Genomic DNA, 27,678 nt, shown 5'->3' on the forward strand with positions numbered 1-27,678 from the left:
GCTCAGTGCAAACAATGACTTTAAAAATAAAGTCAGATTTGACCCTTTTATACACATCAATGGAACGGAAGATTTTTTTAATGTCTTCACAGTTACAAGTTTTGCTATAATCAAAAATAAGTTAATGAACGGGACTAATTTTATTCTTTTTCTTCTAAAATTTTCCTCCAAATTTACTATCACTGTGGTCGTTTTTCCGAAACAATATAATAAAACAGACTATTAGTTTTGCCAAGTGCTGTGAAGGTTACGAGACAAAGACCTCCCTGCGTATTCTCCCTGTTTTTGCAAAAAACAGACTATAAAACAGAAAAAGCTTTCTTCAAAGAAATGAGCAGCTTCAGTTACAAGTGAAAAGTCAGCCATGTGTACTAATTCTCGGTAATAATGAAGCCAGGGGGCTCCGCGGGGACTTAAAAGTCAGAGCCTGGCATGCTTGGGTGAACTAAGAAGGACAGCTGGCCATGTGACCCAGCCTCTCAAAGGCCTCTGTATTCCCAACTGGAGAGGCGAGCCTGGGGAGCCCACGCAGACCGTCTAAGGTGTGTGTCTGGCTGAGGGCGGGGAAACTCCGTCCTCCGTCGCAGCAAAGGAGGATGCTGCTGATTTAAAAACACACTGAGAATGGGATCGTCCACCCCGCTGCTCAGCGAGTTGAAGGGTCTGCATTGTTTGCTACCTACAGGATTGCTTACTTGAAAAATAAACTCTGACTTCTTAAAGTAGTGTTGCGGGGCGGGGGGAGCGAAAAGGGAGGCTTGAAAACCGTGGACCACGGTCTTTCCGCCTTTGAGATGAAGGATGGCAAACCTCATTTCACAGATACTTTAAGTAGCTGCAAAGCCCCAGTGGCTCCAATCTTAAGCCCATGTTTAGATCAGGCTTGAAGAAGGGCTGCCCCTCTTTACAGTAACTAGGCACCACTTCTGATGCCAACCTGTGCTTTGTGTTTGAAATGGGCGACCACAGAAAAGAAAACAAGACCACCTACGGCAGACAATACGTGCCACAACCCATCTCCCAGACCCACATGCAGGCAAAATGTTTTCGTTAAAAAGATAATAAACCTCCAGGTTATTGCCAAAATCTGGAGCAGTATCACATAATTAATTTCACATTTTAAACTCTGACAGAGATATATAATCATGTCTTTTCCAGCAGGTTTACAACCTGACTTTTTAAAAGAAACAAACCCCCCTGACCTACAGAAACACCCGTGCAACAGCCTGGAGGCCAGGCCAGGGACAGCCGGTGGACGCGCCCCTTTAACATGAGGAAACCGAGTACCTCAAACGGACACTCCCGTTGTTTCAAATGAAGAGTACTTACGGGAAGAGCAGCTTCTGCACCTCCTAATAATATTCTTTTTGATTATTATTGGATGCCCTTTTTATTTAGCACAATAAAGCCTCCCTTTTTCCACCCTGAATGCTCCTAAAGTTACAGGACAAGGGGACCCTACCTGGCCATCTATGACAGGTCAGTGATCAAACAGAAAGAGAGTCAGGCAAGAGCCAAATTCCGTCTATCTCTTCAGAATGACCAGGACAAGGACTTCTTAGCTCCTGCTCCCATTCAAAGCCAGACAGGACAATAAGCCCTTTCCAAACAAAGGTTTAATATTCTCAGGTGTTTACCCAGTATCGAAATGCAATGATTTTCAAGAAAAGATTATTTTATGAAGGCCATTTCCTGCACAGAACAAGCTAACTAAAAAAGTAAGTGACCTCATCTTTCTTATAAGAAAAGAAAACAGGTTTAGATGGAAAATATACCAATATTGTATTGCCCTAGTGATCAAAGCCCGTTTATTTAACTAACCTTATCTTCAAATAGCACCAGTCTTTGTAGAAGAGTTTAATTTACTTAAAGTATTTGCATTCACATGAACAAACCTGTACATGAGATAAAACAAGACATCATGTTTTGCTGAGCTTAAGAACAAGATGCAGGTTGTTCATCCATATAAAGAAATACTCATTCCAAGCGGTTTCGACAATACGGAGCACACTCAGCCAGTTGTTTCCCAGCATCCTTCTTTCAGAAGCACAGGGCAGCTTAAGGAGGTGCTGGTACGTGGAAGGCAAAGCAAAGCAGAGGGCTATGGCTGCCGACTCCAAACTACAAATTTTAGTGCCTGACCCAGCAGAGGGTGCCATGAGGAAAGAATGTACTACAAATTAACTTTAGGAAAAGGTTAGCAAAGATTGTTTCAAAGGCCAAACACTTTCTGCCACAAATCATTTCTACTACAGAACCAAACGAAAGCAATGACGGATTTAACAGGCATGACTTAACAGGCAGTAATTTCACAAACATTTACCCTTCCATCTCAGGAATGGTTCTCGGGCCCTAGAAGACTCTGCCCTTGCACAGGATCTGTGGTTGAACAGAAGCCTTAGTCCACATTAGGTTACCATGGTGGGAGTATGCATGGGAAACAAGTCTTTTCAACGCAGAGTTATGCAAAAGGTACTTACACAGCCGCCAGCAAGAATTTCTGCTGCAAGTGGGACCGAACCATCTCTGCTCATAAATTTATCCCTCACAAAATCATTCACCTTGAAGAAAAATATTTACAGAAGCTGATGAAAAATATAAATTCATTAAACAGATATAAATATACAACTGTAAATAATATGTTCTTTTTCTCTGTCAGTATACTGAAGTAATCATAAACCGAATAAATTAAGGATCTTAAAAGAGTTTGAGAAGTACCTTTAATAGCACATATGTACTTTTTAAAAGGTAAAATATATTTAAGTATTCCTGATGTTTCCGGGAGAAAGAAACTGAAAGACAGGTGGCTTAGGGGCACCTGGCTGGCTCAGAGGGTGGAGCGTGTGACTCTTGATCTCAGGGTTGTGAGTTCCAGCCCCACGTTGGGAGTAGCGATTACTTAAAACTGAAGTCTTTAAAATAAAAAAAAAAAAAGATAGATGGCTTACCAGCCTAAAATGCAAATATGTCCGCCAATTACAATAGCGTAAGAAAGACGTATTGACCCCCAAGGACACAATAAAAACATACACTTTAGAAGTTAGAACTGGTTTAGAGTCTGAATAAAAATCACTTTCATGTCTGCTAACGAAATTTAATCTAAAACAAAACACATCACCGAGAAAAAGTTGGCTAAGCAGATTTTTCAGCTTAAAAAATTTAGTATCTAAGAATTCTCAACATCAGTAACCTTAATTAATTAGTTAAGTATAATGTACTCAAAATGGTATGTACTACAAGCCATCTTAAAAATCAATCAAGTTTTTGGAAGACACAAGCCAGAGAAGATGAGTTGTCCCAAGGCCACATAATAACAAAGTAAAAGAATTTTAGGCACCAAGGCTACAGAGCCCAATCTAAAATTGGAGTTTAACTTTCTGGGGCCTTATGACCTTCACGATATAAAAGCAGTATCTGTCCATTCCACAAACTTACTGAATATCTCCAATCTGTCACACGAGAGCCTCGCACTGGATAAAGAATCAACTTCAACTAGAACTCAGACCCCTGAACAGGTGGCCTGGCAGATGCCTATAGAACATAGCCGAAAAACGAATTCTACCAATGGCACATGTAATGAGCTGGTTTGGGATTCTTCTCTTTCCACTCATGAATTGTGTGGACTCAGGTAAATACTGAAACCCTGTGGGCCCCACTTTCCTCATCTGTAAATGCTCAGTCCCACTTTGCTGGAGATTAAATAATAACAGATCATACAGGTACATACATGTACCATATATCTGGTAGGGATGGAGGCCAATTTAGCAGCAGCTGCTGCCACTTTGGTGGTGGTGGTGGTTGATGGTGGTGGTGGTGGCTGATGGTGGTGGTGGTGGTAGCAGCCACCACAAGTCCTGTTCAAATATAGCATCACATTTTTGGATGTTCAGTGGAGGACAGTGAAAAAACTGTGTGACGAGTGCCTACGTTCGAATTAGCTATCACCTCCGAGGAAACACAAACCTGTTGTTTCCCATAAGAATATCTGCTAGATTCCTGAGTGTGCAAACTCTCTGCATAAGAAGCATCAACTGAAAAGACTTACTGTAAGTTTTATGGCCTTCTCTGGGGCAACTCCCAGTAACTGTGGCAACAGACCTAAAAAGCAACAAAAAGTAGAAGTATATTAAATAAATTACCGTTAACTAAACAAATCAGCAGCTCTAAAGAAGGGACCACCATCTAAACACTGGGGCAATCTCTGCTGAGATTTTAGGCTATTACTTTTAATGAGAATACTCGAAATGGAATGTGTAAGTACAAATGTGTCTAAAAGCCACATCAGGACCAAGTAAATTCCCACTCATATTCTGGGTCGTTTGCACGTTGGGTAAATCAACAGTATTAGTGATACAGGAAATCTCATTATTCCATAAGTTTGTTCTTTTCCCTCCTGCCTCTTAAATATGTGAAATAAGTGTACTTTAGTGACTATATTATTTTTTTCTAACACTTTTCTCATCTGCCCACCCCTGGAGGCCCACAGTTTAGCCATTCATTCATTTAGCAACTATAACTTGGTGACAAGCACAAGACAAACAAGGTTCTTGCTCTGACCGGCCTCAGGCGGAAGGAAGGGAGAGGCTTTACTGAAGACGTGACAGCTGGGGAAAAATGCATTCTGGAAGGGAACAGATAAGGCAAAGAAAGCAGAATAGGAACAAGCCCGGTGTGCTCAAAAATGAGGGTGAACATTGACAAGCCACCTGGCACAGAGCAGGCCCGAGGACAGGAACAGGTGCGGGCCGGACACTATAGCCGCACTGTAGGCCAGGACCCTAAGTCAGATGAGAAGTAATCACAAGCCTCCATCAGGAGAGGGATACGCTAATTCACAGTTTCAAAAGACCACTCTGGCTGCTGTGTGGGGAAAAAGACAGGACATACTAATGGGTGTGTGCGTGTGTGCGAGAGACAGGACATACAAGTGTGTGTGTGTGTGTGTGTGTGTGTGTGTGTGTGTGTGTGTGTGTGTAAAAGGTTCCGTTTTGAGCGTGTTCGCCGAGTGGGAATTCCGCACTAGAGCACAGCAAGCGGTTGCCTTTGACGGGAAAGGGCCGCTTCTGGGAAAGGCGCTCCCAAAAGGAGCAGACCGACATAGGTATACTAAAAAATGTTATCATTTTCATTTGTTCTAAAGAAATAAAATGAAAGGCAGATGCCTTTTCTTAGAAACACAATGTGAGCTAACCTTGAGGATCAGAACGCATTGCTCTCCCATGTCACACTGTTGTCCTTGAGAGGGACTTCACAATGTTAGCCTTTGTCGGTAACAACAACTTTCTAACTGGTCAACCTAAGAAGGTTCACTTGCAGTCTCTTCGGAGAGGCCAGCCTGGCACACACCATCTTCCTAAGCCTGTGACTTCCTGTGGCCAAAACTCACTAGCCTGAGGGCTGTCTGTATCCAGTCTGCAGATGTGTTTTATTGAGTAGTACAAGGTTTCAAACGTAATTTAAGCTTACTGCAAAGATGTAAAGACAGATCGATCGATCGATGCATGGATCGATCTGACAGCCCTCAGCCTCTTTGACATTATAGCAATCTGCTACATTTGGGTGAGGCTCTGCCCGTTAGGACCCAGCATCAGTTCACTAAGGTCCCCCCACTCCCTAATGACAACATGGGATTGAGGACAACTGTCATTCATCATTTTTCTTGCTCTGCTGCTATCTTCACAAGAGAGAAATGTTTTTCTGTGCCTCTGGTTCTACAAAAAGCACAAAGAGCTTCCTGTTTTAGGAAAAATGGGAGAAAGCTCATTTCATTGTGGAACTCAATGATAAGGATGCTGATGCTAATGAAAATGTTCTTTAAAAACAGCTGACCTAAAAACAGCTAACGTATTACTTACGACGTATCAGGCACCACCTTAAGCACTTTACTGACTCATTTAATCCTTATAACCACCCTGCAGAGAGGAAACTGAGGCACACAAGAGATTTATCCATTCTGAATCACCCAGCTAATAAATGGTGAGGGTGGGATTCCAACCTGAGCCCTCCTCCTCAAGAGTCCATGTTTTTAGACAACACTCACCTGTCCCGTGCCCCACGGCAGAAATGTAACTGCCCCTCACACCCTGCCTTTCTTCACGTACCTAACCTGCCTGATCCTGGATTTGAGTTTGCAATGTCTCCTCTAGGCCGCCATATTTGGATCCTGCTTCACCCAGGCCCACAGGTGGTCACACAAGGATAAGAAACCTAAAACACATGCAGGCCATGAGTCCAGCAACCCGGGACCTCTGAGCTGGTAGCGAGCCAGTGGGGAGTGTTTGCCCAGGAGCACGACAGAGCCCTGAGAGCGAAGAGAGCCGGTCAGCACAGAGGCACAGACAGAGTAGACGCCCTGCGGAGTCGGGAGGGTGGTGGCTGAAACCCTGGGTGGCCTACTGCCTCGATGAAACATGAGGAGCAGAAGCATAAGAAAAGAAGTGGACGGACAGACAGAAGAGAATGTGAAGCCAATGCAACAGAGACACCAAAGAGAGAGAACACAGCCCATGAAGGGTGCACAGGTGGGGAGAGCGGACCTGACCATCTTCTGGTCCCTCTGAGGCCAGGTCCCAGGGACATTCCTACCCTGGAATCACTGGGAGATCTGTCTTCTTTCTCTCTCGAGGAAACTCTTAACCAAAACTGCTCTCTCTAGTTGGAGGCGGGCTATGCTCTTTATAATCTAAATGAACCAAAGCAGCACAGAAAACATGAATACGAAACCATCGGGGCCAAGCAAGTGCTTATTCAAAGTGAGCACTCTCTCCTCCTAAACTACATTCACTTATGAATCTTTTACTTACAACAAATGACAGAATACGATGTCTCTAATATGAGGAGAGAGGCTTTGTTATGACTCTGTACAACTACAATGCTAATTTCTACAGGTAAAATATAGGGATGCACTGTTTTAACTAGACCTTAACATTTATAATTTCCATTTTCCTCTGTACTCAGGTCAAGTACCAAAATGTTTTGTTAAATATTTACTCGCTAGATGTATTTTTCTCATCATTAAATTGTAGACCAAAACCATGGAGGGGCTGAAAGCACTGTGATTTAAATGATGATCTCTTGTCTCTATAACTACCCTGTGACAGTCTTTTAAAATGACTAATAAAAAACAGCCCACAGAGCCAAATGACTACAGTGTTAGACACAATCACTTCAGCCAGCCTTTTAAGCTATCGACATTTGTCTTTCTCACTCTAAATTTAGTAATGTACTGTGAACAGCAAAAAACAAAACCAAACAAAAGAGAAAACCCTGTATTTAAGACTAAATATAGGGCAGCAAATATTTATTTGTTCAGCAAACATTTACCGAGTGCCTTCTGCGCACCTGGGACTGGAAGGAACTGGGATGGACACAGTAAAGTCCGTGCCCTCCCTCCCTGCCCCAAGAGAAATTCTCAGTGTAGAAGAAAAGGGAACCCCTAGGTATCTCTGTGTGCCCCCGAAGGGAGATAAACCAATTAAAAAAAAGAGTGGTGAGAAGCAGAGCCAAGAGGCATCAAAGAATTACATGAACACAGTGGAAAGAACCAGTTGTTTCCTGGAAGAGGAAGGAGAGCACCCTGGGTCTTGAAGGCAAGGCAGAGGTTCACCGGAGAAAAAAGATGTGGGTAGAACACAGGGCGCCGTGGCCGGTGAGTGAAAGGCACCAAAGTCTGAAGAGCATGACACAGTCAGGGTTGGGTCAAGACCACTGAAGGCTGTGGCTGGATCATGGACCTTGTGATAAGTAACCGCAGTAGTGACAGTGACAACGGCCAGTATTCGGGGGCACCTCCCACATGTCAGGCACTATTCTACAGGCTTTAGGTGAATCAACACATTTAACCCACACAAGTCAAAACAGTAACTCAGTGCAAGTTATTCTTAACCCATCAAGAGAAACTGAAACAGACTTTAAGGAGCCTACCCAAGGTCACTCAGCTGTTAGATGGGGGAATGGGTTCAACCCAGGCAGTCTGGCTGGAGGGGGTGCTCCTATCTGGTGCATCTCTCCCTGGGCACACTAAGGAGCTTGGGCCAAATTCTGCAGATACATGGGGTGGCTTTTAAAGTAGAGACTGAAGGGCGCCTGGGTGGCTCAGTTGGTTAAGCGACTGCCTTCGGCTCAGGTCATGATCCTGGAGTCCCGGGATCGAGTCCCACATCGGGCTCCCTGCTCAGCAGAGAGTCTGCTTCTCCTTCTCACCTTCCTCCCTCTCATGCTCTGTGTCTCTCATTCTCTCTCTCAAATAAATAAATAAAATCTTTAAAAAAAAAAATAAATAAAGTAGAGACTGAAGTTCAAAGAGTAAAAAGTTCTAGAGGCAAGTGAAGGACAGATGCTAAGGGCAGAGGCCTAAGGCAGGGAGAGTAATCAAGAGGTTAAAGTAATATAATCAGAGGCCCTGAGTTTCACTAAATGAATGACTTCAACTCATTAAGAATAAAACCAAAGTACAGATCCATTCCTAAGACTTGGGCCAGATGGTGGCACATGAGGGCGCACTGAATAAGGACCATTCTTGTGGTGACTACCCTGGCTAAAGAGGGAAACAAAGGCAGCTGTGGACTGCAACCCGAACCGGGTGCCACTACGGACTTGGGCCTGGACGCTGGCAGCCCTGCGTAAATGCTCTCTGGAAGGGGTCATGATCTGTGGGACAGTGAAAAGTCACAGCGGTGGGAATTTCAAGAACCTTCCTGGCTCCCTGACTGTGGGGGTGGGGGGCGGGGCGGGGATGCAGCTCCGTAACGCCTAAAACAGCCAGTCTTGTTATGGCACTTCAGCACGATCACAGTGAAGTTTAAAGTACATATATGTTTGACATCTGGGTAACTCAGCAGAAAAATTAGGCTTCTAATATAAGATGTTTCTGTTGGATTCTGGAAACTCATTTTAACAGAGAATGGATGTGTGTGTTGTTTCTAACTTGTCAAAACAGCAGTCTATTTTCCAACTGCCTCAAATGAAATTTATTAGTGTGGTTAGTTTTCTAATCTTCTCATTTTAGTTCAGCTCCATCAGCACATATGGCAATGCTTCCTTGGCAAACTTTACCAGAAGGCTGCTAATGCGAGAAAAGATTTACAGGGTACAATATTAATACAATATTTTGTCTTCAAATTTCATAGCGTTGAGATCTAAATCACACTAGCCCCTCTGATCCCAGTCCCTTGTGCAACCCAACAAGAACTGCACTAGACGTGTGGGGACTAAGCCCACATCAGGAACCTCCAACGTGAGCTCCCTACAGCACCCCAAAGAGGTTCCTGGAGCCGTGTGCTGGATCAGAGGGCTGCTATGCTATTCTTTGCTTAAAAACCTTTTAGAAGCAGAATTCTAGAATCTCAGAGTTGGAAGGGACTCTGAAAGAAACTCATTAATAATGCTGGCCTAACTGAAGTGATTTATTTCCAATGGCTTGGCAGCAAAATGAATGGCTTGGAGCCTGGGCTTTGGAGGTTGACAGACCTGGGCTGTCAGGTACATCCGAGGTCTGTACCCTTTTCCTGCTGAGTGATCTTGGGGATGTTATTCTTTCAACTCTAGGTTCTTCGCTGGTAGATCAAGATGCTTATGATGACTCACTGGTTTATTACGGTACTTATATGAGTAAATGTAGAGCTAGACAGAATTCACAACCTTCATTACGTATTCAAAAACGAGATGTTTCTGTCTGTTCAAGGCATATCCTTGATTCTGTTCCTGCATACAAGAGGCAATTCTGCCTGAATAATGTTCACGGTCCAGAGTTAAGTCCAGAGTAGAATGGGGTCTCCATAAGCATGATGCCTATCCTTAGAAGAGCTGTCCCCCGGATGTGGGGGCACATTTGGTCTGAGAGTGTCTCGTGGCCCTGCTTCCTCTTAGCACAGACCTAACAATACATCTTTAGGTTTTCAAGTTAAAATGTTTATGTTAAGAAGTTAAACACTGCTCAACCTCTCACAATAAGCACCTGTTTACAATGTAAATTCTACCGAGTGGCAGAAGAGCCAGGTCAGGAACAGGGTGGAGTCTGGATCCGGGATGCTAGTCTGCAGGCTGACTCCGTCAGTTAGCTGTGTCACTGTGGGCAACTTAACCCAATCTCTTTGTACCTCAGTTTCTACATCTATAAAATGGAAATACACACAGTACTGTCTTCATGGGGTAGTTCTGACAATGACATGAGTTCATATACATAAAGCCCTCCAAGCACACAAGAAGTACTACAGAGGTGATTTTTTGTTGTTTGTTTTTATCTTCACCACCATCACCATCATCAGTCTCCTCTTCCTTCATGGACACCGTCATCTGGAGAGGCTAAGCAGCCTGTCCCAAGGCCCTCCGTGACTGGGGACTATGCCATGGCGCTCAAGCGTTGAGTTCATTCGGCTCCACCACTCCCCTCCAGCCAGGGCTCTCTGCCACGCGTGCTCACCATCTCCCTGGTCCCTCTAGTAGACTTACTGCTCCAACTTTCTTCTTTGCTCTGTAAAGGCTTTTCTTCTGGCCCCAGACCGTTCCACAACTTTTCTCTGGGCCCCGCCCGGCCCTGGGCTAGCACCCTGCAAGGATGGGCCCTTTCACACAGCGAAAGGAGGTGGAGGTGTGGTGGGCATCCACATCGTGCCTCCACTTCTCTCTCTCTCCAGGTGCAGCATATTGGGCACTGAAGCACTGAACAGCAGGGCCAACCTGCTGGTTACGACCTGGAGAACAGGTCCGAGTCTGGGCACACACGGGGAAGCGGGCTCAGGTAGAGCAGCAGGTGGGGAGCCAGGCTGCCGGTCCACGGACAACTGTAAGCACCATGGAGTAGCTCTCCTGAAACACCACACTGCACGAGACAGGCAGGAGCACAGATGCTGAGGGGCCACAGCAAGGAAGAAACTCTGTAACTAAAGCAGCATCTCTGTCTCAGGGCAGAGCACAGTCCTGAGAAAGGGACCGCCGACGAGCACGTAAAATGCGGAAGGGGGCATTCAGGGCAGAGACAAGTGGTGGAGTTTGGTAGGGGAAATGAGCGCATAAACGATCCCCATTCCTCTAGCCAAAGGCACATGAAGCACTTTTTTGTGTTATCTAGTTTCAACCCAGAGGAAACCCCTCCAATGTTAAATTCTTACCCTCCTGACCTCCCCACAGAGGCCACTACACTTGCCCTCATCTTCCCAGAGAGCCCTCCTTGCTTTCAACATCAGATTACCCTTCATTCTGGAGCTATCAGCACTCTGCGCGCCCTGTCTCACAGCTTTTATTCCTGCTCCTAGTTCCATGGCCTTCTCTCTTCACTTGTTCAAGCCTTCTTTCCTCCCTCCTCCTCCAACCGCTTGTCTGTCCGCCTTTGACTCATATTGCCCTGAGGCATGAGGCATTTCCACCCTCCCTAATGAGCTATCCCCTTTCAGAGCCCTTGGATCCCTTGGGGCGGGGCTCCTGGGGAGCACCCCATTGGGACTGGGCAGTGGGGGTGGGGGGGCAGTGCAGATGGCCAGATTTAAATGATTGCTCATCTGGGTTAAATGTTTTACTCCAAATGTCAAGAACCAGCCATGGCTCAGGATGCCTCTGGAAGACTGCGTGTCAAAATGTAAATGAATGATACTGATTTATAGTCTAGGAAGGATTTAGTTCCTTTGACTCCTGCTTCCGGGCTGGCTTTCTAGAAGTGAAGATCATTGGGAGGAAAGGTCATATCCCCTCCCTCCGTATGGTACATGACAACTAGTCATCTTTTCTTCTACCTCAATTCCTTGCTGCGGAGGTTTAATCTGTTCTGCTTGCTGCAGCCTCAGCAATGGAAGTAACTGGTTATAAATTACCATTCTGCATGCCCAGCGCTAACTCAACTCAATCTTTTCTTCCCTGGGCTACGTCTACTTCGATCTTTTCGTCATCCTTCCCAAGCTTCTAAGCTCACCGCTATTGTCATCCGGCCTTCTGGGGCCTCTGACAACATACCCACCCCTCCTTGGTGTGACCTTGTACTACACTTCTGCCTCCCGTGTTAACACCCTGTGCTCCCTATTGCTGGCTCCCTATATGTCTCCGCAGATGTGATTACCCAGCTCATAGTTTCCTAGAAGCCAATGTCTGCCTTTTGATCTTTTCACAGCCTTAATACCCTAAATTAATACCCTTCATGCAAAAAACTGGCCAAAAAAAAATAAGATTCAAACCAATCTATTTTGTGCTCATTAGAAGCTTTGCTGGAAATGGACTGACAGCCATGATTTGGTGCAATTCAAAGACTGTAGTTGGTTCCAAGACACATGTGTTCTTAAGTTATGCAAAACAGTTGCAGAAACTCCAATCATTTTATTTTGGTGCTAGAATTTTTTAAAATTTATTTTTATCCACAAGAATTATGCAAGAAGGAATTTCACCGTGGACCCATGTAATTTGGGTACTCCCCTCTACAGAGCCATTAACCACAAGAAGAGGCCTTGCTTAAACTAGCTGACAAAACTTCCTTCTAGAATGTAAACGTATCAATAACTTCCTGAGACATCACCACAATATCCTCTAGATGTCACCTTGAGAACATTCGAGGATGGAAGACGACTGCTTTCACACCACACAGACCCATTTAAGACTGTATGCCCAGATCAATGGTTTAATTAAAACAAAAAAACATTTTTTTGCCAATTAACTCAAAACTTAAGTAGTGCTCCAAGTTAAGTTTAATTCATAAAATGATCTAATTTCTCTTTCTGGCAGATTTTTTTTTTTTTTTATGACTTCTCCCATCAACAAAAGAAACAAAAACAAAAGCCTTCCTTTAAGAAGTATTTCTCGTGGATTCTGATTTCTCTTGACTCTATCTTTCTCCCCAAAGATCCTCCCCCAAACATTTTCCATTTTCTAAGGCTGCTCATCTCATCACCCCAAGCATCTGAGGAAGGAGAGTACAGCAAAGTTTAAAGGCAGAAATTAGTTATTCCTGGACTGGTAAGAGCATTTAATTGGGGACAATTACCCAATCGATTGTTTTTCTCTTTAATACGCCAAGTCAATAGCACGCCAATACTGACTCATTTGGTCATGCAGTTCATTCAAACCCAATGAGCTGTCAGGTACTTCATTAAGAATTTTAAACACCTGAGTGCATGAAATCAATCTGGAGAGTGAGGAGGAAATAAAGGAAGCCTTTTACAAGTGACTTCAGGCAGATCTGGATTATCTCGGGTGTTATTTCCCTTCATACAGGCAGACTTAGACTTAGCCTGGGGGTTTGATTTTCAAAAATTACAGAAAAACCTTGGAAAATCAATCATTTTCTTATAAAGAAAGTAGTGCATGTAACAGAAAAGGTCTGCAGAGTCAGTCTCATAGTATTTCCAAGGGGCTCCTTCCTGATCCCTCCAGAGTAGGAGACTCTCAGAGACAAGAACAGTGAGCTGCAAAGAGACATGGAGAGTAAGACCTAAGAAACCCCAATACTACAAGGCCTCATGGCTTGCCGGAGGCCCAGGACGCCACCGCGACCGCTGAGGACAGTTGCTGACACTCCCCTTTGGACCCCGGGGCAGTGACAGAAATGCGCTCCCCATTTAGGACTGGATAACCTCCCGGACTGCATGTGGAGGCTGGGAGCGGCCAGAGAAAGCCAACAGAAAAATCACCTGTGGTGGAGGGCTCAAGAGTTCTTTAGAAAGAACCTTCATTCTAGCTGTTGCACAAGGAATTACTTCTTGATACAAACACAGTGCCCCTTTAAAGATCTGTATTCTTGTTATGGGAAAGAAAAGGAAAAAAAAAGAGGGAGAAAGATGCTTATTAACCTTATAATAAGGATACAATGCTGCAAGCACCTTCTTTCAGGGTTAACTGCCAACTTTTTTCCGAAATATGCATAAAGATAATTTTAAAATAGGGGGAGAGACCTTACTTGTGCAACATTCCCAAATTATACTATTCAGGAAATATTAGCAATTATATATGTATTGATGCAGAAAAATTACATGTTAAGCAAAATTCCATTAATAGAAAAAATAGGCCCCATATTTCAAAACATGTTTATAAATTAGAGATGTCCTCTGACACCTTCTTACATCCTGCTAGGTGAAGCGTTATCAGAGGCAATTCTAAATTCCCCAAATTGAAATTCAAGTTTCCCCTAAAATAAAATTTTTAAACAGTAGAACCACATCTAATGAGAAATTTATAGTCAAAAAAAAAAAAATCACACGTAGGCTGTGCGCTGTCTTGACTATGCACACACAGGTTACGATAGTGATTCCCAGGGGTACGTCAGGTCTTGTTGTTTCTCTTATCATCTCTGCTAGTACTGACGGCTTCCCATTTTCATCTGATCTTTCTGCCACCCTAGTGACAAGCATTCATAAATAAGCAGTTACATACCATTATTAATTAATGATTATGTGCAAAGCACGGAAGGGAACTGGTCCCCACCTAATCAATAACAGGAACAGGTCATTTTTATGAAGCAAGGTTATAAATAATTTTTTTAACCTGAACTACCAATCATCTCTTTGCTCTTAAGATCCAAACTAAAGAACGAAACCAAACAAGGTTTTATAATAAATCTTTTGCTTTAAAATCATTTACTAGAAAATAGAAGTCAAGAGGAAATGAACAGAAACGACTCCCAGAATTAATCTTCTTATACTCACACTCTACCTAGCATCCTCTGAAAGCGAACCTTTTAGGGTTCAGGCAGCCAAAACAGGTGAGATAAATGGCTGTTTCTAAACCAGGAAAAGGGGGAGGACTGTGTCTTTGGTTTTCAAAGTGAGCCTCCATCTCTAATCGGGGGGCTGACTCCCCTTCCCTGAGGAGTTAAAACCAGCCTGCACCCCCAAGCCCCTCATCTTACAAATATAATCTCTGAAATAGCAAGAGGTTTGTGGGACGGCCATATTAGCTCAGCACTCAGTACTCAGGTATGCTTTAAGCTGTTCTGTCTATGGGGTTAAAAGAACAGGTCAAGGAAGAAAATCTGGATACAACCAAGAATCAAGATCTGTCAGACTGGTCAAAGAGGAAAGAGAAGGGACTCAACATTAAATCAAACCAGGTCAACACAAGCATATTAAAGCCATTCAGTGGGACAAAAAGTATTTCTCACAATCCTAAAGGCACTCTCGACATTTAATCCAATCCCGAGGGAAGGCCATAAAAGTAGTCTGGGAAGCAATGGGAAGGCTCAGATGTGCTTCTGGCTTGGCACGCAAAGCTCTCCAGGCAGAACACAACCCACAGGAACAGGGAAGGCGGCAGCCTCTGCCCGAATCACGGCAAAGCAGACACTGTGACATTAACCTTGTACTACCTGGGAGACATTTCATCCGTGAGGCGTGTTGTCACCAGGACAGAAGAGTATTTCAATGGAAGGCAGTGACCCTGCAAGGGTCATCATCAATCACCTGGGGTCAAAGACCTTCGCAATCGTAAGAGGCAGGGGGTGAGGGAAAGAGGGCAGAGAACAGATCAAAAGGCCTTTGATGGGAGTTATCTACCTACACAACAGAACCTGCAAAATGGAACTTCTCTGGAGTTCAAAAACCCCTAGTTTCTAAGGTGAGAGATTTCAAGAGGGGTCTTTGTTTTTTTACACCTAGATGCATAAGATGAAGACTGGAGTCAGCAGATGGCAGAAGAGGCCTAGAGGCAAAGGTTTACCTGCCTGCCAGTTTCAAGGTCTGTCCCCACAGAGTACGAAATACTATTTTCCTCTAGAGCAAGCACTGAAAGGGAGGGAAGACCCTGCCAACAGTGCAGTTGCCAAACGGCAAAGTGGCTCAGTTTGAACCGCCTTGCAATACTGTATTTTATTTTATTTTTGAAAGAGGGAGAGTGTGCGCGTGCATGGGGGTAGGGGCAGAGGGAGGGAGGGAATCTTAAGCAGGTTCTTCGCCCAGCGCAGAGCCCAACGTGGGGCTCAATCTCATGACCCTGATATCATGACCCTAACCAAAACCAAGAGTTGGATGCTTAACCAACCTAGCCACCCAGGTGCCCTGCAATACTGTATTTTAGTTGCTGATGCAAATACACTTCTTTTCTCTTCATAGAAGGCAATACAGAGAGGTTAGGAAATAAAGTCAAGCCTCTTTAGGCCAATGACAATGGAAGACCAGTCAGGATCTGTGGGATCTTTCCTATCAGTGATGCCATATATCTTGCTACTGTTTCCCTTGCTTCATGAGCCTTAGATGATTGAAGGAGCAGCTGGATAGACACCTGTTACAGTGGTGTATGAATCAACTCCACTGGGTACAGAGTGAAAGGAAGGGAAGAGGCATCTTTAACTAAGAAAGAGGCTGTAAAGGAGGACTCCACCGAACCCTTGGTTACCCGCCTGACAGACTTTTTTGGGGTATATTCAAGGACAATCATTAATCCCAAGTAGGCTGTGTCCCGTCCCCGGGATGCCTTTTCCTTTTAACTGGTGAGCAGAGTTACTTCAAGACGACAAACGATATGAGCCTTTTTTATTTTTTTAAAGATTTTATTTATTTGACAGAGAGAGACACAGTGAGAGAGGGAACACAAGCAGGGGGAGTGGGAGAGGGAGAAGCAGGCTTCCTGCCGAGCAGGGAGCCGGACGTGGGGCTCGATCCCAGGACCCTGGGATCATGACCTGAGCCCAAGGCAGACGCTTAACGACTGAGCCACACAGGTGCCCCAATATGAGCCTTTTAAAAAACCCACTGAGGATATTTATAAAAAATAATTATTTTAAGAAATAAAACATACTAAAGAGCAATATAAATGGCTTTCAGATTATGGGCTGTTTTGATTAGCCAAGCCCTGGATGCCTCCAGCCTACTCCCATCAGCACGGATAATTGAGAATCTGCCCCATTTCCATTGTAATGCAGTCTCCCTAATCCATTTCAGGCATGCAGATGGAAAATCAAACCTTCTGGCTGCTGTTTCACCTTACATGGATTCAGCACATGGCACTAACCTCTATACAGTCCAAAGAAGCCTTCGTAGCGTAGCACTTTCTTAAAACAGTCAAAGCTGTTTTTATACATAAGTTCTCCCACAAAAGAGCCAGTTGATCGTTGGTTCTGCATTCGAGTTTTTACGAGATCGATAGGATACACGGCAGTGGCTCCAACAGCTAAAATCAAACAATACCACCGGTCAACATCAAAGAGAAGCCTGATGAAGCAAAGGAACAAACTGGGCATGTACAGACTGTAAAATGGCACGAACTTTCCTAAACAACTCTGGATTTTCATTCAAGTATCTCCTGATAAAATGATGTCCCAGACAGTTCAAATGTACAAAAACATATCACCTACAGCCTAACCGTGTTGTTCACCCATCTTAAAAAAGCCTATCTGCAGCTAAGTGAAAAAGGCCCTGACCACAAGCAGGTATGGGGGAAGTTCCCTTTGCTCTTGTCCCATTCCAGAGGTGCACACGGGAAATGGGCTTGGAAAGACCAAGGAAGGCTCTATCCATTAATACAGTAAGGTGGAAAATCAGAGAAAAAAAATCAGAGGAATAATAAAAGTGAAAAATTTGCACTCATCCATGACTAACCTCCAGCAATGGAACCCAGCCCAAACCTGTAGGCCGACTCTGCAACCTGCAGGAGAACCGGTCGAGAGGAGTCCACGGAGGCCTTCTTCTTTGCACACACAGGAGTCGGGGGGGGCAGGAGACAGAAAGAAGGACAGAACAGAAATGAGCACATATGATTTTTTTAAATTGCCCCCTGGGTTCCAAATTCATGATACCAACTAACAGATCAAAGAGGAAGGTAGGGTTAGATTCTGTTGTTCTTATTAAGAAAAGGTTATTACTGTTGTTAATGCTGAAAATCAAATCTGAACATATTGAAAACCATTATGTACTCCCCCAAAAACATTCAGAACCTATTTTCAAATGTTTAATTCTTAGCAGTGATCAGGGAGATCCAAACTTAAAAACATTAATGAGACATCAGTCTTCTTCAAGCAAACTGGCAGGTTTGGGGGATTTTTGTTTGTTCATTTTAGTGAAGCGTCGTTGACCTACAATATACTAGTTTCCGGTGTAAAACAAAGTGTTTCAACACTGAGGTACTCTGTGAAGTGTTCACCATGATAAATCTAAATACCATCTGTCACCATAGTTTGTTTTCTAATGGCAACACCCAGCCTGGCAAGAGTTGATAAAAACGGGGCTTCTCAAACCTGCCATTTAATCTAGTATAAACTTGAAGGGAAACTTGGTAATATACACCCAAACTCTTGTACATAACCTCTGCCTCGCAGAGCTACTTATAAAAAATGAGAGTAGAAAATAACCATGTATGTGAACATGGATCAATCTATGAATGTTAAAAAGCAATACTGTTTAAGAGCAAAAACTCTGAAAGTAACCTAAACGTCCAATAATAGAGGCCTGGTTAACAATGCTGCAGCCTTGCGATGCTTGGCTGGCTCATTCCATAAAGTATGCGGTTCTTGATCTTAGGGGTCGTAAGTTCGAGTCCCACGGTGGGTATGGAGATTATTTAAATAAATGAATAAACATTAAAAAAAATGCTACAGCCTTAAAATGAAATCGTATGTCATTGTAAAAGAATTATTTGATGTTAAGAAAAATGTTCATAGGGATTATAAAGTGAAAACAGGTTAAAAGGAATACGGCAGGTAGACAGGTATTCATGATAATGATTCTCTTTACCTTTATAAATGTTTGAAATATTTCATGATAATCTTTTAAGAACAATGTTAAAGACTGTGTGCAATATGTTGTTTTCAATTAAAATTATTTGTGGGCATATGTATGCATATAAAAACATACTAACACTTTGGCTATCCCAACACCCAGAGATAACTCAAAACATTTACAGTGGCTACAACTAGGTGGTTGTATTACAAGTAATTGTTACTTTCTCCTCTTTCCTATCCACTTCTTTCTAAATTCATACTTCAGCCAGTCAGTTGTTATTTTTTTTTTTTGACCTACTATCCTTACTGTGTTTTTGATGCCAGAACATCTCAGAATAGTGCCTTTTTCTGCTCTACATAAATAAAACAGTAATTTTATGTCACGTAAAGTTGTCAAATGAGGGTGACAGTTAATGCTTAACAGTACCTGTTGAATGAATAAATACATTCAATAAAGTTTGTTTTTTCAAAAGCCACAATAATTAAAATAGGTGAACAATGAAAATAATTACCAACCCCAGCTATCAACCCACTGAATTTTAGTTGCTGTCAATGTTACACAATTCTAACAGAATGAGATAATTTGGAATCTCCTATGAAGTCACTTCACTGAAAATAGCTTTACATAGAAATATGCATCTTTAGAATGTAAAGCATGTCTTCTGCAAATTTCATGGGGTTTTTCCAACTCTATCTCTGCAAAGACGGAAATCACGAGTAACCTCATTTTGACAAATGCATCCCTAAGAAAGGCACTACTTTTTTTATATGGATATAAATATGTAAGACTTAGATTCTGGCATCAAAATAATGAGTGAAAGTACTTTGAAAATAATGGGGAGAGGGCGCACAGCGGACCTAATCGCTATCACTAACTCTTAATGGAAAAGACAAAATAAATGCAGTCCCAGATTTTCATTTAACTTTTCTGAAGCTCAAAGTGTAGCATGCTCATGAGACAAGAAAGATTCCCATTCCTGCACAACTCTGTTGAGGATCCACGCTAGCACGGAGCCTACCAGGTGGATGACCTCCATTGCCTGAGTCCATCAGTGTTGTCAGGCCTACTGGCGTTCACATAGGAAAGAATATTCCAGGCAAGGCTGCTGTGAATCGCTCTCAACCTCTCAGCCGCGGCCAATCATTTCCTGCTGTAAATCTCATCTAACCCTTGCATGGCCAGTATCAATGAGCACCCACCATAAACTCTCAAAAGTTGCAGAGGGCAGGAAGGAAAAATTGTGGGCTACCACTGCCAGCTGGAGAACAGAAGGAATCTTTAAAAACAAAACAAAACACCCCTCTGCTTTTTCTTGATCCCCAAATTCCTACAACAGCTAGTCGCATAGAGACGAAGAGCTAATTGTCTGGTAAGCAGTGTTTAAAACTCAAAGGGCGGAGAGCAATGGTGCTGCTACCTCGCACGTGACTACACAGTGTGCTCTCCTGCACTCGGGGACATGGGCTCCCTCTTGTGACAACAGCCAGCTGGCTTTCCATAGGTGCCTCGTTTGGGTTTCCTGTGCACACACCCACCACTCTGAGCTACACGCTGCACACAAAACTCGCCACTGCCTTCGGGGCGGGGGGGGGAGGTGGGGAGAGCTGAAAGGAGAGGTGCTGGCTCGAGGCCTGCTCGTCCTAAAAATGTAGCCCGCATCAACCCATTGTGGTCAAACTGGCGTCTCTGTACAGACTCGGAGCTCCAAGCCAAAAACTGTTAAGTCTCACAGGATTCAGGGGTGGCTTTGCCTTAAAGGAGGTATTTTTCTACAACGACGCTCGTCTGTGACTGGATTTACTTTACAAACATCGTGTAAGCACAACACATGCTATGAAAGCTTTTATTCTCTAATCCTGACCCACAGCAAGTCGAGCAAGAGTTAAATGAGGAGGTCCCATGTCTTAAGTTTCTGACCCTCATGACTTCACGAGATTGGTTTCTGTTAACCATAAAATAAAATTTAGCATTCCTCAAATTGTTTCCACATAACTTATGAATCCTTTCACAGAGAAAAGAAGTCTAAAAGCCTTCAAACTATTACTCCAGACTAAACAAAATTATCTCATTTTGATATTCAGAAAAACGGAAGGCGCGGCAGTCACACAATGAGCTGATGAAGTACCTCTCTGTGGAGCCGAGACGGCTTTCGGTCAGCAACGTGCCGCCGCGCTGGGACAGCGACACCAAAACACAGCGCCTGGCCCACATCCCCCAACACCAGATTTAGGGAAGAAGAAAAGATTTTCTGCCTATTGGGGGGGGGTTGGGGGGGACGAGGGGGCAGGCTTCCAGTGCAGTTAGGAAATCACCCCATCCTTGAAAGTAACAAGCAACTATCTGTCAATCAGAACATCTCTAACTAATTTCTCTTTGCAGCCTTTTGAAATGGTCTGGATTTTTGGTGCAAAATGTTATGACAGCAGGTCAGATACCAGTACCAAAAAGGCAACTGCGAGTAGAAAGGGTTTGGGGGTACCCTACTGAAGAAACATCAGGAAGCAAGTTTGTTCCTTTTGCCCACCTGCCTCTGGGCCTCAGCCAAGTTGAAGGGCAGAGTTCCCTCTTCCAGTGGAGCAATTCGTTCAATGTCTGCTAAGGTCATACGTCTGGAAGGGAAAAAAAACAAGCATGAGCAACAACAAAACACTAGTTTATTAAAATTTGCAGTATGGAATTTGAAAACATTCCCTTTTTTGTTCCCATATTTCAGAGTCCTCTTTTATTTGGCTTCTTTTTCTCCCAGTGTGCTGCCCTCCTCCTACCCCTACCCCCTCCATCCCCTAACCTCCTTTTATTAAGCTAATTAGAAAAAAAAAAAAAAAAAAAAGGCCAACTTACCCCCGTGGCTCATATAAATCTGCTAACTGAAACAAGATGTCAACTTCCATGGGTGTAACCTGACCAAATTTCTGAGCTGCCAGAACAAACTCCTCTGTATGGAAAAAGAGTTAAAAGGGAAAGATGCAAGAAGGAATAGCCACTAAATGCAGCATTAACTCAAGGCGCTGGAGTGAGTGAACATCACAAAACTTAATCGGTCACAGAATTCAAGTAAACCCAAACAGGGCAAGAATTATTGCAATTCTTTCATTCGTCTGGAAGGAGTGCGCAGAATAGTTTCTCTAACACTGACTTTAAAAGCTTGATGTCTCATCGGAAGCCTTGGAGTAAATGACACAGGACATTATTCAAATTGCAGGTCCAAGAAAACAAGGAGGCCGAGACGAAACTTCACATGCACCAGGCCTGGGAGGTTATATTAATGAAGCTGTGCAATTCCTAAGGCAACTCTCTTTTTAAAAACAAAAATCAAAAAACATTAAAATGTTGATATCTCGGTCTGAGGCTGTCACCAGTACAAGTTTACGGAATTCCTTATGTACTTCTGAAGGCCACTTCAGAGGCCACAGATTTAGCTCAGGTTTTAGCACGATTTGAAAACAGTTAAGAAATTTTACATGGTTCCCTAATTCAAAGGCTGTCTTCAGTTTATTTAAAACTTGCTGAAGATTGTTTTATTTGCTTTTGTTTGTCTGATCAAAGGATGGAGCACACACATGTACCATAGGGTTAATTATGTGTCAATGGGATGAAAATTCTACAGAAAAATCTGTAACGTAAATTCCTAGTTGCCTTCTTTACCCTAATAATAATACACCAAGATACTAACAGGCAAAAATTCAGATTTATTCCCACTCACCCTTAGTCACCTCTACATCTTTCCTGTTGCCAGCCAGAGTGCTGTAGATCTTTCTAATGAGTTCCATGTTGTTAAGGAGTGAATTAAATCCATTAAAATAGGAGAAACTAACTTGATGGGATGTAGTACCTCCAGCAGCCTCAAATAAGTTGAACATAAGAAAGGGGAGAAGAACAATAAACAAAGGATTTATAAAATGAAGAAGATTCAGAAGTACATATATCAAATGCTAGTTTTGGAAGTAATCAAGAATGCATGTATAGGAAGAAATGGCCATAAGTATTTTCTTTTCACATTAAAAAAAAAAGCTATAAATGAATTTTAAAAATAACTGCAACTAATCATGACCAGAGCTTATACTCTCCACACACAAGTCCTAGAAAACTAAATAAATACATGTGTAGGATTATTACAACAGGACCAGTAGTAATTTACAGAGTTCAAATTTCAATTGGAAATGTTTTATAAGTTTGTTTATTTCATCTAATGAGCAATTCTGAGAGGCTTAGACATGCACAACTATACTATACACATGCACACGTGCGTGTGCTTAGACATGTAAAACTATATTATACCAACACAAACACAGTATGAAAGTGGTCAATCTAACATTAATATCATGATTTGTCATGTTACTAAGAACTAGCAATAAATAATCATTTAAGTACAGACTTTACACCGGTGGGATTTCTAGCAAACAAGTGTATTCCGGTAAAATTATGAGATGTCATATGCTTGGATGGGGGTTAAGACTGGTCAGAATACTGATAATCAGAATTTGTAAGAAGCCATATTTCTTCCCAGGGGGCAAGGGAAACAGATAGCACGGTCATTATGAATGGAACTTCAGTTTGGGGTTTCAAATTCTATCCTTCCCTAACAAGGCAAAATATTTTTATTAGGAAAGCACTTCTTTGTAAGGTAACAACCACATAAATCTTCACTTAGTAATCATTTAAAATAGCTGACCTAAGAGTTTAAAATGGAGTAGAGAAGGGCGGGGGAAGGCCAGAAAAGGAGCTAGACTAACACAGTGCACAGTGGAAAAGGCCTTGTCAGAGTTCCATGCCTCTAAAAAGAGGAACCAGGAAATAAAGTGAAAGTGAAAAGCTATGCTGAGTTCCTGCCTATGGTAAGCATTGTGGGAAACCCAGAGCGTGGTAAAAACACTCCAAAAGTCTTCTCCCTGGGACTAACAAAAGCACTGTGTACGGGTTTCCAAATATGCATGATCATCAGAATTACCTGGGAAGCTTTAGAAAGGAGATTCTAGGACCTCACCACCTATAGGAGATAAATCCACAGGCCTGGAAGAAAACGTCATTATCTGTATTTTTAATAAGTATGCCTGGTCATTCTTATGCTTTGTGACCAAGGCCTGGGAACCTCCAGCACAGAATGTTCTGGGCCACCTTCTAGGTCCATGAGGTCAGAAGAATGGCTGGGCACCCACTGGGATTTACGCTATGACACAGGCCAGCCGGGCCCCGCACATCACATGTGTCACTGTTCCTTCAACACACGCATGTTAAATGACTGAGTGAATCGAAGCTTTAGAGTTTCTCTTCTGCTGACCACTCAAAGAAATATATCTGCATGCGCTATTTTTTTTTTTTAATTTTGCCTTGGAGAATAGACGACAGTGAAGATTAGCATTTGACATACCTCAAAATATACAGCAAATATAGTATGAAACCATAAATTTGTTTTTCCTTTTGTAAAACCAGTTAATACATTTAAGATATTTCATATGATCCAGAAAACAAATTAACCTATCCCTAAAACTAGCCAAAATATACTCTGTCTGTAAGTTTGGTAATATAGGGGGATCACATTACAAAAATGTTAGTGTTAAACTGAAAAAACTCCACATAATTTTAAAGAATTGTTCTTATAATCCCTTATTTACTGAGCTTTTGCCAGGTAAAATAAACTGCTTCATTAGGGCAAGTTACAACTTACAGCTACTAGACATTCTTCTACAAAAGGAGTCAAGACATGGGGGCGGATGGTGACCATGATGTCTCGGAAGTCAATGGCTGTAACTTTTCCGGTCCTGGCATTGTCCCTTTGCACAAAGGCTTGCTTTGCATGCTCCAGTTGTATTTCCTACAAATAATGAAAGTGAAATAATTTATGTTTCTGAATTGCTACAAAAGACTGCTCAATTTCAAATCAGGGCGAAGAAATATAGATCGTATCTTGATTTAACAAGCCTTACCAGCTTATTAAATAACACCCTCAAGCTATCCTCCTCTCCCAAAGACAGAACTTTGCTCAGACCAGTGAACATGTCTCAGAAAATGCATTCCACCTTAAATCTCCTGCCCAGAGAAACCAAATCACTTCCATGTTCTGTTAGAGTCCAGGGACACAAAGAAAATAAAAATTGGAATGAAGTTTGGTAGGCCCAAAGATAGGGCCAAGCCCAACTCAGGTGATGCAGATGACCCAGTGAAAAACATCTACAGGGACATTAAGCTCTCTCCAAAGAAGAGATAAAAATTCTTACTGGTAACCTCGAACACAAACATGCGACATAATAACAAACCGAAAGGGTATTTCTCCTCTGGAATATGCTGTTCCTCTAACATGCAGTTTCTCAGGCTTGACACTATTGGTATTTTAGGTGGGTTAATCTTCTGTTATGGAGAGCTGTCCTGTGCATCCCTCCCCTCTCTCTTTGCACTAGATGATGGTAGCCCCTTTACCCCCAAGAGCACGACAATCAAGAATGTGTCCGGAGCGGGCGACAGGTCCTGAATGAGGACACTGCTCCAGAATGAGGAAGTGGATGGTATGTGGGTCAGCCGTGGCAAAACTGCAGCAGTACCACTGTTTTAATTCCTATGATCTAAAGACAGGAAGCCCAATTTAGATTTCAGTTGTGATTCACAGGGAGTTAGCATATATGCAAAATAAACAGCCTCCCATCAAACCCCACCAGGTGCTGTGTAGGAGAAGCATCTCTTTTGCAGAGGGCATTTCATTATCTTCTTCATGACACTGCCCATTTCCCAAATGGGCCCTCAGAGATCTAATCTCTATGGAATTAAAAAGCACTGCAAGGACTTCAAATTATTTAAACGAGAAAAGTTTAATTAGTTGATAGAGAATTACTATTTTTTTTAAACTTTGGCGAGACAATGGCTTACAGGAGTGTAAAAACAAATCATCCCTATGAAGTAGTGCGAACTAAAGCACAGGAGAAATGATGCAAGTCTGATCATGCTTGAAAGTGCTCCATCTCCCTTCTCTTCCCCCAGAAAGGTGGGAGATGAACGAAGCTTGATAAAATATTAATAATAATTGAAGCTGCATAATGGGAACACGGTGGGTCACAGTATAATATACTTTCCTACTTTAGGAGAGTTTGAAAATTTTAAATTTAAAAAAACTTTAAAATACCATAGAGTAAGAAACAGAGTTCTTATTCTATTTAAAGCTTCTTCTCAGCCACAGCATCTGCCAGTTTTGATCCAGCCTGTCCCTGTCCCAAGGCTCTTCTGAGACCTTTATCTCCCTGGTGCCTTTTCCACTTAAATGGGAGGCTTCTGTCAGCCCTCTGTCCTCAAGTCTCCTCGCTCTACTCCCCTAGGCCTCAAAGATTTCTCAGAAGGCTTGAATCCCAGATCCAAATCTCCCATACTTATCTGCTGGACCAAAATTCCTAAGTGCTCAGAGAATATATCCACGTGGGTATCTTGTAAAGGCCACACAATGGCACATCACTAAATCCAAGGAGCTACTCTCAGCCTGGTCTCCAGCATCCCATGCTCAGTCCTTCCAGACCTTCCACACACCCCGACCTTTGTCTGCATTCCTCCCTCCACCTGGTGTAGACTGCAGCTTCTTTCTGTAGTTCCTGAAATCCTACCACTTTCCTCCAGGCTTAGCTCAAATGCCGCCACTTAAGTAAATATAAGTAGGTCTCTTAGCTGAAAAGAACTGAGGTGATCGTGTGGCTCCCTGCTTGCACCTCAATCCATAAGACTTGTCTTACTCCATCTTCCTTGAAGCAGCTGTTTATATTCCTGTCTTTCCCCTGCCTTGCCGGGGAAGAGAGACTACGTCCTATTCAACCCTCTACTGGTGTAGGCAGAATGCCCTAGACATACTAGGTACTCAATAAACCACAGACATAATCTTCAGTGATAGGTATTCTATAAAACCAACTGAATGAACAAATCACACTCTACTGAACAAAAAGGTGTTCTCTGTATAAGTGCCTCCAATTTAAGAAGAAGAAACCAACTGTTAAACACCCTGTAGTGAAAAATGACCACAGTATGTATTCAATTGAAAGTAAATGAACACAGTCTCCTTCAAATTGTCAGACCCACTGCTAAAGCTATTGTAAGGCAAGATTACTCTCAACAATAGTAGAAGGTGTGTTCACTTAGTTACCACCCCCACCCCCGCAGTTTATAACTCAACTAGAGTCTTAGGGACCCAGAGACCAGGATACCAAACATGGCATCACCCACCCTGGCACCCCATTTCTTCAGAATTCCTGGCCCCCTCATGTCCTCAGAACACTAAGACCAATCTGCTCAGAATTTCAAATTGGGAAACAGGCATCAAAGTGGGGGTGGGTGCTCACATGGTAGAGCAGGCGATGCACCGGTAACAGGGATGGTGTCACTACCCATTTCTGTGCCTACATTACAGGATTCAACATTTACTAGTAGGGATCCCTCGATCGCAGAACGTGAAAGCACTTTTAACTCTAATGACAAACAACTTTAGAATACATTTCCAACACCTCTGAAAGATTGGGGACACCATAAATTCTGTGAAAAACAAGAAGCTAACTGAACATCATTCTCTAAATAGTAGGATAGAGTGAAAACATTTAGTTGTTTCCTCAAACTAAAAGCAGTTTGCTGAAGAAGTGGGTTGCCTTCTGAAGAACTGTTTATGTCATGACTATTTAGTCTTCTGGGTGAAGAAATAAAGCTATTACCTCAACCGACACAACAACCATGTTAACAGCATTTAGTGAACATATATTATGCACCAGATACTGTTCTAAAGCATTTTACAGTTTAAACTCACTTCCTGCTCACAGCAACCCCATGAGCTGGGCACAATTATTAACTTTATTGTGGCAGTTGAGGAAACTAAGTCTCACAGGAAGCAGCGAAGCTGGAATGCAAAGCCAGGCAGTTCTGCCCACTGACGATGCCCCTAACACTTCAGCACAGCGCCTGGGGAGCCTGGATCACGTGACCGTCAGGAATCTGATGACAAAATGTATTGGACACTTAGGAATCTTAACTATGAAAAGACAAAAATTCAAGTTTGCTTTTAAATTATTCTTAATGCTCTAGATTTTTTGTTGTCTGTTTT

The 27,678-nt window shown here is 42.8% G+C and overlaps 1 protein-coding gene across 8 annotated transcripts in view; it reads right to left on the reverse strand.

Moving 5' to 3' along the window:
* The window catches only part of SLC25A13 (solute carrier family 25 member 13), a 185,108-nt gene that overhangs the window by 50,639 nt on the left and 106,791 nt on the right, over positions 1-27,678 (reverse strand). For 7 of the 8 annotated variants that reach the window (XM_025872924.2, XM_073898851.1, XM_073898849.1 and 4 more), the window contains 8 exons: positions 24,289-24,435; positions 22,327-22,465; positions 21,465-21,558; positions 21,148-21,232; positions 17,505-17,592; positions 16,918-17,076; positions 4,046-4,098; positions 2,481-2,561 (listed from right to left, as the gene is read on the reverse strand). In XM_025872924.2, the coding sequence (XP_025728709.1) occupies positions 2,481-2,561; positions 4,046-4,098; positions 16,918-17,076; positions 17,505-17,592; positions 21,148-21,232; positions 21,465-21,558; positions 22,327-22,465; positions 24,289-24,435 (846 nt within the window). The remainder of the gene's footprint in view (positions 1-2,480; positions 2,562-4,045; positions 4,099-16,917; positions 17,077-17,504; positions 17,593-21,147; positions 21,233-21,464; positions 21,559-22,326; positions 22,466-24,288; positions 24,436-27,678) is intronic. The other variant, XM_025872925.2, reaches the window with a different exon arrangement.

The sequence above is a fragment of the Callorhinus ursinus genome, unplaced genomic scaffold (assembly GCF_003265705.2).
Source record: "Callorhinus ursinus isolate GAN/ISIS: 27379988/994484 unplaced genomic scaffold, GSC_fseal_2.0 scaffold12, whole genome shotgun sequence".
NCBI classification, from domain to species: Eukaryota; Metazoa; Chordata; class Mammalia; order Carnivora; family Otariidae; genus Callorhinus; species Callorhinus ursinus.